This window comes from Fulmarus glacialis, unplaced genomic scaffold (assembly GCF_000690835.1).
Source record: "Fulmarus glacialis isolate BGI_N327 unplaced genomic scaffold, ASM69083v1 scaffold30812, whole genome shotgun sequence".
NCBI lineage: Eukaryota > Metazoa > Chordata > Aves > Procellariiformes > Procellariidae > Fulmarus > Fulmarus glacialis.
In genome coordinates, this window is record NW_009200283.1 from 89,476 (window position 1) to 105,005 (window position 15,530).

Here is a 15,530-nt window from a genome sequence, read left to right on the forward strand (position 1 = left end):
CTTTATGTCAAAGCAGGTCCTTTGCTGCTTTCTCCTCCACATTTCACAGCCTTTGTTCCACTTCCAGCAAGTTGAAACTCTGCCCCGCTTTTCCCTTTTTCAACTCCTGGCATCTGTTTCAGCCCTTCGCTGAGTCTGGTAGAGTACTTCAGCAGCTTCGGAAAATTGATCTGGTCTGGTAGTCACTTCTGAATACCTGCCCTCTTATATTTAAATGTCATATTTTAAAAAAGAAGGGGGCAGGGCAGGGAGAGAGAAAAAAGAATTTGGCCAAAATGGACTTCTAGGATCCTGTATTTTTGTTAGTTCAGTGATTCCAAAACCACTGTTTCACTTTTCTCCTTCTAACATCTAAAATAGTAGTTTTAAAATCCTAACAAAGGTTTTTTTCTTTTACAGTATCTTGTCCAACATCCAAGAAGTCCATCAGAACATGGGCTACTGCCCACAGTTCGATGCAGTTAATGAACTGCTGACAGGGCGAGAGCACTTGGAGTTCTTTGCGCTCCTGAGAGGTGTTCCAGAGAAAGAAGTCTGCAAGGTAAACACCATAGGACCCACCCCAGTGACCAACTGTTCCTGCTTGCATGCACCCTCCCTGCAATACGTGCAATGCCATGATGTGAAGCTGCTGAAGATACTGTATGGTGAAATCTGCCCCCCCCTTTTCTTCCAGGGCAAACCAAAGTTGCTGTGGTTTTTCAGTGCTGCCTAGAAAAGTGTACTAAATGGAAGGGCAAATACTTTGGGTCCTGCATTCTCATAGTGGATGAGAATGTCCACTGAATGACTTCTTTCCTTTAAGAGTTTAAGGGCTGCGGAGCTGCAGGTCATGCAGAACCTCACCTGCTGTCAAGAGTTAATTCTTCAAAGTCCCAGGGAAAAAGCACTCTACAGCTTAACAGAAGCCTCACGCTGGCTGTTACATCTTTCCAATTGATCATGCTGCATCATTAAAGTGCTGCTATTTCAGTGTTCAGACATGGGGTTACTCTAACAGTCTTTAGGCAATTAATGACAGCTGCCAGTACCATACAGCACTCTTCTCAGTGCTGTTTCCTTGAGTTAACAGGAGTTTTCAATGTATGTGTCCTGGGTGCTGCAGAACAGGAACTGCTGTAGGTAGGAGGATGACATCTGTATCCGGTGCTTTGGATAGGGCCAGATCTGGCGCCTCGGCTATGTCCAGGTGGCTCGAATCCCTCTTTGAGAGTAGTGATGATGGGTGAAAACTGCAAGCTCCTTCGAAGGTTGGTGGTGAGTTCCTCTGTGTGATGCTCCCACCAGCCCCATATAAAAAGGGACCCACTTCTGGGTATGATCCGAGTAGTAGCTAAATCTCTTTCCCCTAATGCTTTTTAGTCCCCAGGGCCACAATGCCTGCCTACTGGCACCAGTAGTAATACTCGTGAATAACAAACCAGATCCTCCCCCATCTGTCTGAAAGGGCTAAGGTGCACCACAGTGGGATTGCTGTGTGTCAGTAGTGACCGTGTCCCTGCTGCAAGCCCGCAGCAACTAGAAAGCTAGCTAAAGCTGGTGCTGCGAAGAGCACTACACTGGTGGTTAACGTGGCTCAGCTGATGTTGAGCTCATGCTCACTGGCCGCTAAGCTGCAGCCATTTGATTTTCCAGTCTCCCAGAGGCAGGACTTGCATATATCCTGATCTAGAGGTGAACAGGCTGTTTCAAAACCCATATCCATGCCACATTAGATCTTCAGATGAGTGGCCCCTCTCAAAAATGTTTTTAAAGCCAAAGCTCATAAGGAGAATCTTGTGTAGATGTTACTGTGCTTGATTCAAGATGGTGTTGTGCTGTCTCTTGTAGGTTGGCGAGTGGGCAATTCGGAAACTGGGCCTTGTGAAATACAGCGAAAAATATGCTGGGAATTACAGTGGAGGGAACAGGCGCAAGCTCTCCACAGCCATTGCCCTCATTGGAGGGCCACCTGTGGTGTTCCTGGTGAGTCTGCAACCTTTTCTCATTAACATTTTCCTTGGAAAACAGAAAAATCAGGTTCAAACAAAGACTAGATATTTCATGGCCAACTGACGTTTAAATATATCATTAGTCACTTAAAAGAGCACGTAGAAATAAAGATTCCCTATTTAAATGTAGGTGCAAGCTATAATGTGCTTCCAGGCTTTTATTCCTGAAAAATCACTGGGGAAGTGGGGGTCTCAAACATGATGCCAAACTGCCAGCTGTGTAGCATCTTTGCGGCCTTAGTACTGCTGCAAAGATTTCTATACCTGCAAAAAAAGAACAGCCTTCCTGCTGGACACAAGCAAATCTTACTGTGCAGGAGAATCAGTCCTGTGTTTTTAATAATTCAGTGAAAACTGGAAATAAATATTTTGGGATTCTTCACATTAAAATCGAGGACAAACTTTAGGGTTACTGAAGTTCGTAGTGCAGGAGAAAGCACTCTAGTGCTCTATTTAAACAAGCTAGTTGACTTTAATTTGGTTTAGAACTGGATATTTCAACATGTTATAATTGCAGAATAAGCAGTACTTCTCAGTTCTGAAAAAGGTGTTTGCTAATTTAAAATTTGGAGCATAAATTGTTTTCTCATTTTGGAAAATGAGTCAAACTTGCTTATTTTCAACTTCTCCAGTATGCATAATCAGAATGGATAGGTCATTTCAGGGACCGAGATATTTGTCGGTAGAATGTAACAGCATAACCTGTTCTTTGCATATATTTTGCAGGATGAGCCAACAACAGGGATGGATCCCAAAGCACGTCGTTTCTTGTGGAACTGTGCTCTGAGTGTAATCAAAGAGGGGAGATCAGTGGTGCTTACATCTCACAGGCAAGTAACAGCCCAGTTGTATCGTACCCTGGCTTTTGCATCTGCCAGCGCTGTATGCTAAACTTTGCTTGGCTGCTCTGCCCTTCACTGCTGCTTGCAGTGCTAATGAAGTTACTTCTGCCTACAGCATGGAAGAATGTGAAGCCTTGTGCACTCGAATGGCGATAATGGTCAACGGGCGATTCAGGTGTCTGGGCAGCGTCCAGCATCTAAAGAACAGGTAGCTATTTTCTTTTCACTTACACCACAGAGTTGTCTGCATTTTTAGGGAGATACAGTCAGACTTAATTCCTCATACAGCATTCCCATTGCTATTCTGGCTGAGGGAAATGCTGCTGGATTTTAAGCTGCACTTCTATTTCAAAGACACTTAGCTCCTGTGCCCTCTTGTTTATAGGTTTGGAGATGGTTACACCATAGTGGTGAGAATCGCAGGGGCAAATCCAGACCTGAAGCCTGTTGAGGAGTTCTTTGGGCATGCCTTCCCTGGAAGTGTCCTGAAGGAAAAGCATCGGAATATGCTGCAGTACCAGCTTCCCTCTTCGCCATCCTCCCTGGCCAGAATTTTCAGTATTCTCTCCCAGAACAAAAAGAGACTCCACATAGAAGACTACTCCGTTTCCCAGACCACACTTGACCAAGTAAGTTTTTAGTAGCCTGTCTGCCAAAAGCTTCTTCGAGCAGAGGTAGGAATAAATCCATCCATTTATTGGACCTATCTTTTAAGGGCATTTCAGCAAAGTAGAGTACTGAATCCCAGGATTAGTTCAGGAAGCCCAGTGTATAAAATACCCTGAATTAATGAAAACCCAGGGTGATGTGTGACATGGCCTTTTTTCTTGTAGGTATTTGTAAATTTTGCTAAGGACCAAAGCGACGACGACCACACTAAGGACCTGTCCTTGCACAAAAACCAGACTGTGGTAGACATTGCAATCCTTAATTCCTTCCTGCAAGATGAAAAGGTAAAAGAAAGTTGTGTGTGAGCCAATTTCAGCGAAGAAATGATAAGCAGAATGCGAACTTCCTTTTCCTGGGGTAGGATACTCCCGAAGAAGAAGCCAGAGGAAGAGAAACTGGACACTCTACTGATAACCATTCAATGCAATGCAATTCAATGCAATGAAAACAAAATTCCTTTACAGGGGCAGTGCCTCGTGGAGTCGTCTTGTACTGTTCTCAAGTGAAAGACTTGAACTTAGCTCATTACAGTATAACTCTGAAGCTGTGGTAAAGCACCCATGAGATGCTGTGGGCTTTCAACCTTACTGTATCTTGTCCTGTACAGTATGTTTTTACTAGGGTTGCAAAAATAGTCCATTGAGGAATCAAGGCCAGTGGTTATTTATAGTATTTTAGACATGCATGTTTTAGTCTTTAAAACAATCATGTCAGGAGTGGGAATTTCCTGGTGCTACATCCATTGCTGGCAATGAATGCACCAAGACAGTCAGTGGCAAGAAAAGTCATCACCAGTGTTGTAGCCTTAGATTGTGAAAACTTACCTGACCAGCTGCTTTTCCTAGACTGGTGTAGGTCAGTTGTTGATAAATCTGGGGCCACAAAGCAGTACTGTGCAGATGGGATGGCAAGAGACAGGCCATCATATCCATACATCTCCATCAGTAAGTGGTGATATGCAGAACTGTGAGCCCTGCAAATGCACAGGATCGTCCCACCAGCATCACAACCAATAACCTACTCTGACTAGGTTTCTGTGTAGTTAAGTACTCTCCTGCTCCTTTGAGGTACTGCAGCAGCTGCATGAACACCTAGTAGGAGGAAGTGGGTGAGAAGCAGACCTAGGGTTTGGACCACAGCAGCAAACTCAGTAGTTGTACAAGCTGCTAATGCCAAGAGCAAATTCTAGATCATGAGATGTCACTCAGATATGTAGTATCTGCTCTTTAACCCCTGCTTTGCACCAGAAAGGTACCCATCATCTGAAGTTACTGCTTAGCACAAGCATGTTGCAATTTCTGGCTTTGCCAGATAAAACTAGAAATGAGATGTAGATTTTTTTTTTTTTAAACAGTATTATTTATGACTTTAAATAGGTAGGTAGCATAATTAGGGATTGAAAGTGCTTTCAGTTGATCTTTGTAGCCAGAGTATTTCTTTACATTATGTCTGCAATGCTATGCTCTCATTCTGTCCATTCAGCGATAGCTACATTCATGATCTGACCAAGTTCCAGACTCTAGCAATCAGCCGCTATCTGCAATTACTGCAAGTTGTTCACCTAAAATTTTCCTGTTTGGAAACCGGTATAACATTAGATTAACGTGTAAGTTTCTGCTTCTGTTGTGCAGTGTAGTTTCAGTCATTAGGTGATCCCTAACTGGAGAATACACCCCTATTATACATGTGACAAACTGCTTCAGTAAAAATCCCCTTCAAGAACAAGACAGTTCAAAATAGTAGTGCTACAGTTACACCAATCAGTAATTTTTTAAAGTTTTACAAAGCCAGAACAATATTACAGGGGATATTAGATGGTAAGAACAACCAATTCTTGTTCACATTGTACAACAGTCATGGGAGAGTATGCTTTCATTAATACATTTTCGGGCCCCTCTGTCTTACTTCTACATTCAGAAATAGGTTCAGTATTGTGGTTTGAACCCAAGTGCAGTTCCTGGGCTATTCCTGTATGTCATGCCTCCGCCTTAAACACCAGTTCAGGTTCTGCACTAGTTCTTGATGCTACTCCGCCACAAATCAATCACGGACCATATTCTTCTGTGTATGCCCATAGCAGCCCAACAAACAGTGAAGAGGCTGGCATGAGCCTGAAGAAGGTTGATTACGTATTTCCAGGTATACTTGGTAACACTGACCAATTCAGCATTTTTAATACACAAACAGTTAAATATTTAGCACAAGTTCCCAGTCCCTGCTGTGTCCTGCCTTGGGATAAAGTAAGAGCTTACTACATGCTCTGCTGAAGTGCCTTTTTCGTACTATTTTTTTTTTTTTAATCTGTATAATACATTGCTAAGGGGATTGAGAAAGGAGTGTAATGGGGATTGGTATACCTCACTTAAAACATGCTTTGTTATTACCTTTATGACATCGTCACCCAATGGGGATGAGTTACAGGGTGATGAATACACCAGACTTCCAGGTGCAGAAAAATTACTTAACAGCTGAGCTACAGCCATGACTTCTCTGTAACAGGCTGCAGATATGTTATGGTATCATTGAAACAAATAGCATGTATTGAAGGCTTACCACTGCTAAAAATCACTATTACAAATCAGCATTAAGTCACCGAAGTGAAGGGCTTAAGTTTTGCACTGCACCAAACTAGTGCATGTAGAACTAGAACGAGTTCTAGGAGGATTCAGATTTGGTCCTGAAAGGGCTGGGGTTTGCTCTTTGTAACTGCTCATGTAAATTAAGATTAATTTAGCAGGAAACGACAGTCACATCATAATCCTCTTTCCTTAGCCCACCAAAAAGAGATTCTTGATTCCTATTGCCCTGTGACTGTCATGCTCATATAGAGTCTGCTATCTGTGACAAAATGTTACAGTGAACATGGATATTAACTGAACTATTTCACAGTTCTGATCTGTCTTGTTTGTACTGAACAGACAGCATAATGCAACTCTCACATGAAGATTTGTCATGGAATAAGTTCAGACAGCCACTAATTTACTCTTTCAAGTGTGTGTTGGGGAAAAATCACTCTAGAGTCACTACAGTATATGAACCACTCTTGATAATGAAACTGCACTGAGGTGTTAACTTATTTTAAACTTTATTACTATTGACATGTTGCATCCCTCTTTGTAGTACATTTGTATTTCAGTAAGGAGTTGTTGTATTTTCCCCATGGTTAAACCACCACTGTGCTTATCCTTCCCTCCTGAATTATAGTTGGTCCTTCATTCCAAGCACTTTATGCTATCTGTAATGGGATCTATTTTTGCACTGGAATATCTGTTAACTTTGCAAAAATCTAGAGAGATTTCACAACTGAAATTTCTAAGTTAAATCCTTAAATGGACATTTTCATTAAAAGCAAAAAAAATATATATATATTTGTATTTGCTAATAACTGTTATGTGAAGTATTAAAAGGCACTCTAATTGCCTTGTATTAAGTAAAAAATAAAGCTGTTATGGCACCATTGGTCTTTGAAGTGTCATTTTTGCATATGTTCTTTTGAGGAGTGCTGTTAGCAGCTCTTGTTTTGCCCAGTTTTGTTTTGTTGTGAACTGTGATGCATAATGTACAAGCAAGTTCCAGTATCTCTACGAGTTAGCATGGGGCACATACTATTTTCAGGTAAGTGGGATTTGAAAGGCAAGTGCTACTTTAAGCTTCTAAAGTTAGTAAATAAAAAGGTCTCCAGCAAATCCTGAAAAAAGTCGTTGGTGTAACTGTCAAATCTAGTTGTAGAGCATAACAAATTTATCTGGATGTTTAAATCCCAAGTCAGATACCTACCTCTGAATATTACCATTAGAGAGACGCGGCAAGTTGCAACTATTGATAATTGTTCCTCCTCTTTTCTAAAAATATCCTCTACCTGTTTTCACTGACAAAGCAAAATGTTATTTTGAGTATAAAGAATCTGAAATATCCTAATCCTTAGCTAATATCAAATTAAAGGAAGATCACCCAAGTTAATACTAGATTGATTTTGAACAGCAGTTTACAAATAAAGCAGAATAATGGTCTGATTGCTCGAAGGAAAACTCATTTTAAAATTTTGCCTTCTACTTCCTGTAGTCCTGCTGTCAACCAATTAAGTTCCAGAATCAAACCAATTTTTGAAGTTACATTCATTACGAAAATTCATCCTGAGATAGAAGCCGTTAAAGTTTCCTGGGTTTTCTGTTTTCATCTAGTGTCCAGCTGGTGCTTTGGGTAATGTGCTTGATTTATCAACCTCTTGTCAGAAAACAACAAACTTTGGGATAAAGCACACCTCCTAACATCCTGAGTATCCTTTACTCTCAATGCTGGTGACAAGGAAAATAGTTTTACTAAAAAAAAATTACACTGTTTCCAGTATACCCCTCTACTTTTTATTCCAATAAACAATAAAGCAAGTTAATTTTTGCACTCACGTAGGAAGAAGAAAAGTCCTATTAATTCCCTCTCCCATTTTTCAGCCCGTGTTTTTGTTATTTAAAAAAAAAAGTCTTCCTTTGAGTTAACTGCTGTAAGGCAACATTCTGAATCAAGTTGGTAGTGATGGTTTATCAGCCATTTATATCTTAAAAAGTTGATTTGTAAAATACAAGACAGTGGTCTCTAAAGTAGTGCTTTTTCCACCCTGAGAATGCTAAAGATGGCTCTGTTGGAGGGAGGAGAGTATGAAGACTTGGGTATAGCAGCTGGGACCCGTTATGCTCCCTTCCTGCAGCAGGTGGATCCCATCCATGCACCTTGGATATAAGCATAATTGCCTACGGATGTTTTTTTTAGTGCTTTCCATGAGATCTTAATGCACTTTACAGAACCAATAATTATCATTAGGCAGCCTGCACAAAGATACTGCAGTAGAGATGTGAAATCAATTGCTCATTGCAGGTCAGTGATTCACCTGTGGAAAAGCCTTCCAAGTGCTCTGCCAGTTAGTGACCTTTAAATTGCAGAAGAGTGTGCTCTGTACCGCTGTACACAAAACGCAAGTTTGACTTCTCAGCCCAAATGCCCTCTGCCCTGCTGCTATTCATTCCAGCTTACTGGCTCTAAAGCAACTATTATCAAGACTGTTCACCAAAATGTGAAACCTGCCGGATGCTGCACTTGGAGAATGGGGTTCATAATTTCACAGTTTAAAAAAAAAGCTTGAGCTGTAAACACTAAAAATTCATGCTTTATCAGAATTTATTTGGCTTTTAACAGTCTGGCAAAAAGTATTTCAAAGAACATAAGCACGTGTAGATCAGCCGAGTCCGACTACACAGTTGAACAAGAAGGGCTAATCCAATTTCAGCACCCTAAACAAATACTAAAATACCTAAGGCAAAGCATTATGTGTGTAATTCACAGTGCTGAGGAAGTGTTTACTGAACAGAAAAGGAAAGGGCTGAAGAGAAGTGTACCAAGATAGTGCTCTTCTTGTGGCAGATTTCGTCGGGACCCGCCCCCTGACCAGCTTCACGGCAGCATCTCCTAGGGGCAATTCCAGCCACACTGACGTTTTACATTACTCAGAATTAATACAAAGCATCCCAATGAGAAGTCTGATTAAAACATAACTGGGTAACGGTTATGTGGGGCATTCCTTCTTAAACCAGTATGCAATAGCCAAGATGTGATAATTACAAGAGTCACCAAAGCACGTTATGAAAATGATACTAGCCCTGAGCTGTAATGTTGGAAAAGAGCACTTAACTTACTAGGTTTGATAAGTGATTTACCTATGCAGAAAAGTGTAAGAACTGAGGGGTTAAAATAAAAGATAGATGAAGTGTGGTTCATGCCATAAGTGATATGGCTTGAGTTCTTTTTCCTGAGGTTGTAGGAACATCACCATAAACTTCTGTTTAGCAATTCCTATGAGGGTGCAAAATTTTACTGATTTACATTGCTAGCAATCAGCATTTTGCATCCATTTAGTGTAAACTGAAGAACAGTTGGCTCAGTTCATGAGGGTATGACAATCCATGTGATGGCACTTGCTGACCACACTTCCATCTTGTCCTTTCTGCCATCAGTTAGATCCTTTAGAAGAAGGATCTTACTTCAGCGGCGAGCATTGCAGAGGAATCAGGAGCATATTTTGCTGGGACTCCAAGAATCTGACGCTGTCGCGCACTGAAATTAAATGCATATTTAATTAAGAGAGTAATCCAATGAGAAATACTACTTTTCTCAGCATGCATGCAGGTAACACCAGTGAGCTCTCTGCATCCATCATCTCTTACCAGCTGCTACCACTCTGGCATCTTCATGGGCACTGTGCCTTCCCGCTGCCCGGTGATCTGGGCTCTCATTCCACCAGATCACGTGGACTGAGAAAGTAAGAATAAAAAGTCAGCTGAATACTGTAACGCTGCAATACAACATGTGCCATAAGTCCTAGCAGTCTGCCTTCACCTGTTAGATGCCTTGCAGTTAGCAGAAACAATTCTCCAGGCAAGAAAGTGGTGGGATGATCCTTTGCTGAGCCTTTAAAAGGTTTGACTCTTTAACATCAGATCTGAGAGTCTTTTAAAATAGCAGCACCTGGCTTAAGCCTATAACCCAACACACAATGCTGGGTTCAGGGACTGTTTACAGGACTTTGGTGATCCGCACTAACGTTTTCATCAAGCCGGCCACTCCTGATCCAGGACAAGGGATTTCCCCTCTCCCTCTGCCCCTTCCCATGCCAAAGTCTGTACCAGAAATTGAGTAGTACCTGTGTTAAGTAATCCATACTCTGTGTGGAAAATACCGATCAGCTTGGTGTAGCCTGTGTTGACGTGAGCATTGATGGCAGCTTGAAACGCTTCGCCCCACAATGCTGGCCCACCAGGCTTCATCTGGAAAGTAACCCATTCATATACTCCTGGAAGAAAAAGCAAAGACGACCTCAAGGAACAAAATACAAATTAATAGTGCCGGTTCTCAAACAGTGTGTCATGGCCACGATGTTTGTTGTGAAACCAGTACTGCCATTCCCTGCCATTTCGGGTCAGTGGGACATGGAACTGCCCCTTCGTCCCCACAACTTCTCACAGCACCCAGAGAACACACGCAAGCAGCTCGCCAACTAGAGCTAGTTCAAGTGCAAATGTAAGTACCGGGACCCTGAGGAACAAAAGGCTTTACACTAAGCCCAACTTAGCCATTTTCGGTGTTGCCCGGAAATTTGGGGAGACTCAGACTACTTTGCAGAAATCACAAATACTCATACGTGTTTGCGGGATTTGGACGGCTCATTGAGCAATGCAAGGCACCTTTTCTAAGACTGGCAATGTTTTCTGGCATTAGTTTATGACGTTATAAACCCCTTTGATTCCTGGCGGTTGGTCACAGCAAGAGCTGAAGGCTTAACCAACAGACCAGGACTAGCCTAGCATCTCTGCTCTGCCAAATAATCATCAACCTTGTTCGTAGACAAATGGCATGATTTGCCGAAAAACTCCAGTCCTGCTACGAGACACATTATCCAACTCCTTTCCATCCAGGTAGTTACTCTAGATCACAATTGCTGACGCTTTAATAGAAAGCGAGACATTTGCCGTATGGCAATGTATGTCTGGTCTCATTCTCCAGCAATGGGCTAGAGATAACCTAAAATGGGAAGGGAGTGTTTGAAAAGTCAGCTCCTCAGTTCTAAGAGAAAAACTGGACTGCTTTCAAATTCAATTGCAACAGCATAAAACTCAGAATCACAGGGAAATAAAGAACAAAGATTACTGTATGTATGCACAGGCTGAGGGCTAAAGGAAGGCCTGTTTGACATTACTCCATGCAACAAAGTCTGCAAATGTTCATAAATAGGGGAACACTCAATATTATTAATACCACATCTGCTACAGAGAGAATTAAAATACATCAGGACAGGACACCTACACCTCATCTATGATTGTTACAAAGTATGCTTGACTTGCACGTATCTTTAAAAAGCAGGGATTATTTTTCTTTTTTCTGAAAACTATTATGCAAAAGAAGCAGTAACATCAAAGCAAATTGATAAAAGAGAAAAACCTCTGTGAAAGAGAACAATCATTGTCTTCAGTGTCCCCAGGAAATGCCCTCTCACTGCAGATGGACAAAGCAAGTCCGGGATGACTACTCTGACCACTACTACCGCGCTGCCATTTTGCATGTTCATTTGGGCAATTGACACACCTCTTCACAACCGTAACTATCAGGGCTCTCGTCAGGGACTGATGTAAGTTAGTGTAAAATCCTTCTTAAAAACTTTTGTCCCTCATCGGTGTTACGTCACCCTTTTCACATGGGTGTATGTGCATGCGCTTGTTACATAAAGGGTTATAAAACCATGTAATACCTGGTTTAAACTTTAAGCCATTTTTTGTTAGTCCGTCAGCATCAGTAACTTTAATCAGCAAAAGAGAAGATAAGCTCACCCCCTTCTTTTGGAGGCTTCCCAAGTTGGCACCAGGGTACCAGATAAGCAACCTCATTGTGCTGCTTTTCTATCAAGGGGAGAGCTGGGGAGATGAATTTTCCCTGCCAGTCTTTGTCATTGGCTAGTGCATGCCGGACTGCTGTTCTGTGGGCAAAATTATCTGAAAGAAAGGAAAAAAAAGAAAAAAAACTATGAAAAAATGCACTTAATGTCACATCAGACTCAATAAAAATGTATAATTACAAGGAGGCAAGCTGCACTTAGATAAGTTTGAAATTGGTATTTTTAAACAGCGTATTAGCTCGAAGCAGATGTGGTAAGTTACCTTTAAATTCTGCAAAAATCTTTGCCTTAGCTCTCAGATTTAAATGGTTTCAAGCCAAACCAAATTTTCCGAGAAAGTTTACAAAAAAGTTAAAAATACATTAAGAAATACTGTTAAGAAAGATTCATATATGGCATCCGCAGGGACTACTGGATGTGGCAACAAAGAATAAGGAGATTTGCAGAAAGCACAGTGGATAAGGCAGTGAAGTGGAAAAGAAAATTCAGAAGGAATATTAGCCTACCAGGAGAAAATTAAGAAAAACATGAGTTTTGGCTTATATAAAATGACATTAAAATTACAAGTGTAGAAATAATGTTTGTTTGTTCAGCTACATAAGAAGTTATTAAGTGCCCAAAATCTAAACCTTTTCTTCTTTTTTTTTTAGTTAAAAACAAATCCACTGAATTAAGAGTGTCTGAATTTCAATTGGTTAGGCTGCAGTGGCATCTTAAGCAGTACGTTTATGCAGCCAGCTTTCAATAATACAAGAGAAAAATCCAGCATCTGAGAATGGGAAGAACCTTGAGAAATATCAGTATCTTGGGACCAAGAGAAAAATATACCAATTATTTTTAACTACTAAAAAGATATAAGCAGGGGTCTGACGAACCAAGCAGAAAGGATGTTGTACCTTACACACGTAAACACCATTAGGAAACAAACAGGAAAAAAAATTGTAGTTTTTTCCTTAGTTTTCCATTTTGAAACTTTCTCACAGATTACTAAAAATGTTTTTTTCTTTCAAGAGAAAGAACGAGGCTAGAAAGTTCTGAGAAGCAGGACAATTTATTAACCATAGATGCACATAAATTCATAAGATGGCTGGTCCCTTCGCTCCTCCAGGACAAAAGGGGCGACTATTCTAAAGAGGTACTGTGAACACGCTGGATTTCAACGAGCAGACCGAGGACTTCAGAAACAGAATTCTCTGTCTCAGCACACAGATCCACGCAGTAGGTATACAAAGAAATGCTACCAGCGTGCCTTCCCACCTCTCCATAACCCAAGCCTCAAGTTCCCTTGGGCTCCACAAAGAGCACAGCCAGCACACCTCGTTTCCTGCATAATTGTAGCTCTTCTTAGCTGACCAGCACCTTCCAGGCCAGCAGCGACTCCGACAACATAAAAAGTTGATTATACTGCAAGAAGCCTGTTGCTACCAAGGCTGAAGCAGCACAAAACGCTTCGTGCGCTTGGGAAGCCGGGGCTGGCGGAGCGGCCTTCCACCTCAGCACAGGCCAGCTGCAGAAGGAGTTTAAGCACACAAACTGCATGCTCGTGTGTTTTAGGGGAGTGACTGTTACACTGAACTAAAATTTGAGAACAATTACACCTGCATATAAACATACATAGACTGCATATAGATTGTCTGCACTTAGATGTATTATCTTATTAACGAGGTCTCAACCTTTTTTCCATCCATTCTGAAATTCTGAAGATATTTGTGTTTCAGGAACTGGCCCTAAATTAAAAGTATTTACCAAGAACGAAGAACTCTGCCGCAGTTCCTCTACTATACCTGTTTTGAGCAGAGATCACTGTTTAAGAACAAGTTGTAACTCTCTCATCCCAACACATCAAAATTGTCTTGACAGGCTGTGCAGTGTTCTTTTCAGTAATCAGTACAGGAACAAATTTTTTCTGGACACTTTCTTACAGTAAGAGCAACAAATAAAAGCCGGGTAAGCATTCTCCTCGCCTTCTTGCCTAGGAGACAGGGAGCACAGAGAGGGCAGAGCAGCGCAAAGGGATGCTGAGCGTACCGTACTTCCAAACGTGGACAACCTTATTCATTGCTCCCAGCTCCGCAGACCAGAATCCCACCAGCTCCGAGTGAGCTATGCGAAGGTGAAAGTACTTGTTGACCACTTCCACAAACTCCTTCATCTTTGATGGCTTAATATCATATGTGCGAATTTCATAGAAAATGTTATCTTTTTGCCTGGCCCCTGTAGCAAGGGATGCGAGTACCTGAGAGAAAATGTTAAGAAAAATAACTAAAACTGATTGTCAAGCCAGAAAACCCTCTTCTGTCTGATTTCTAGACTTTTTCTAAAACAGTGAGATGCTACAGATGCGATTTTTCTACTGGGGGCTGGGAGAGGGAGTACTTTGTGATCTCCACTACAAAAGTATCTTGTGACTTTTTTCTTTGGAAATAGTTCCCATGCGCATTATTTGCTGCAACTCCTTTTGGCAGTGCAAGAGACCGTGGCGTGTCTTTTATTTGTCGCACTCAATTGTTTAATTATTAGCCCATTACAAAGAAGGATTTTCCTTTTCTCATACCCCTTCCTCAGGAAGCCAGCAGCAGGATGCAAAAAGCCAAAGCAATAAAAGGAGAGTTGGCTAAACAGGTTATTCAAAGGCGAGGCTGTTGATGCCACCGAAGCAGAGGCAACATCAGCATCTGCCTGCGGTGCCCTTACCCGACCAACTCACACTACTGCAATCTGTTTTCTCATTACAATCTTACACCGGTATTAGCAAATTACACATTGTTGGCAAAAGAAAGAAAAAGATACCAACGCTTGGGAAAGACTGATTCCTTCCAGCACAAGATTGCTGAAGTCTGCATCCCTGCCCTTCACTGGCTGCTTCCCAAAGGCTGGTCAAGAACAGGTTTTGCATTCATGTAACATAAAACCCTTCAGAAGTCCCAGAATATGCTTACTCTTGCAACGGCCTCAATAACCTGGAACATTTTACCCACCTCTCAAATGAAACTAGAAAAACTAAGGCCAAACCAAACCTTTGGCCTTAGCCCATATTTGCAGAGAGGTGGCTGCTGGGTGGATTTTGGACACGACTTACGTCACGAGCATCAGGAGGCACGCGCACCATACAGCTCAAGCCACAAAATACAGACGGCCAAGACCAAAGGTCTTGTTTCCCAATCACCCTTTGGAGAGTTACACATCTCGCTCTGGTTGCCATGCCTCACCGCCTCTTTTCGCATTTACAGTTTCTAAATCCCCACAGGATCCTGAACGAACAGTAATCCTACACTTATGGTGAGCAATCATGACAGCAGTCAGCTGTCGGCGCCCCATCCAGTGCCGAATTTCTGCAGGAAAAGAGAAGCCTAGACGTTTTCTGCCACTCAAGCAAATACTGGACCGCTGCTGGACCACCTCTCCCGTCCAAAGAACATGTCACGCGATTCTGGAGAAGACCCGGGGCCGACGCTCAGCACGAGGCGTGCCCACACTTGCAAACAGACCCGTTAAAGAGGATGTCGCGACAACAGCAGCCCCTGCCCCGGCGGGCAGCGCCCGCCCAACTCCGGGGGCAAGAGCCCCGGGCGGGACCGGCGGGCACCGCCCACC

General features: G+C 42.1%; 2 protein-coding genes across 2 annotated transcripts in view; one reads left to right on the forward strand and one right to left on the reverse strand.

The window, feature by feature from the left end:
* LOC104073687 (ATP-binding cassette sub-family A member 1-like) overlaps positions 1-4,226 on the forward strand; it is a 77,919-nt gene extending 73,693 nt beyond the window's left edge. Inside the window, 6 exon segments of the mRNA XM_009573557.1 lie at positions 400-541; positions 1,831-1,965; positions 2,718-2,821; positions 2,949-3,041; positions 3,219-3,462; positions 3,667-4,226. Coding sequence (XP_009571852.1) covers positions 400-541; positions 1,831-1,965; positions 2,718-2,821; positions 2,949-3,041; positions 3,219-3,462; positions 3,667-3,807 — 859 coding nt within the window. The 3' untranslated portion in view covers positions 3,808-4,226.
* Positions 4,227-9,527: 5,301 nt separating this feature from the next.
* Positions 9,528-14,174, reverse strand: NIPSNAP3A (nipsnap homolog 3A (C. elegans)). Its single transcript, XM_009573558.1, has 5 exons — positions 13,965-14,174; positions 11,872-12,033; positions 10,191-10,340; positions 9,715-9,801; positions 9,528-9,604 (listed from the first exon to the last, which is right to left on the reverse strand). Exons 1-5 carry the CDS (start codon positions 14,086-14,088, stop codon positions 9,528-9,530), a joined length of 600 nt encoding a protein of 199 aa, XP_009571853.1. The 5' UTR covers positions 14,089-14,174.
* Between the last annotated feature and the right edge of the window lie 1,356 nt (positions 14,175-15,530).

What these genes read in the sequence shown, in the direction of transcription:
- NIPSNAP3A (XM_009573558.1), bottom strand. Translation starts at nt 14,088, where the DNA reads ATGAAGGAGTTTGTGGAAGTGGTCAACAAGTACTTTCACCTTCGCATA. An exon ending in GAAGCCTCCAAAAGAAGGGG is followed by an intron (nt 10,341 to 11,871) that starts GTGAGCTTATCT and finishes TTTTTCTTCCAG; the next exon opens with GAGTATATGAATGGGTTACT. An exon ending in TGCCAGAGTGGTAGCAGCTG is followed by an intron (nt 9,605 to 9,714) that starts GTAAGAGATGAT and finishes ATTTAATTTCAG; the next exon opens with TGCGCGACAGCGTCAGATTC.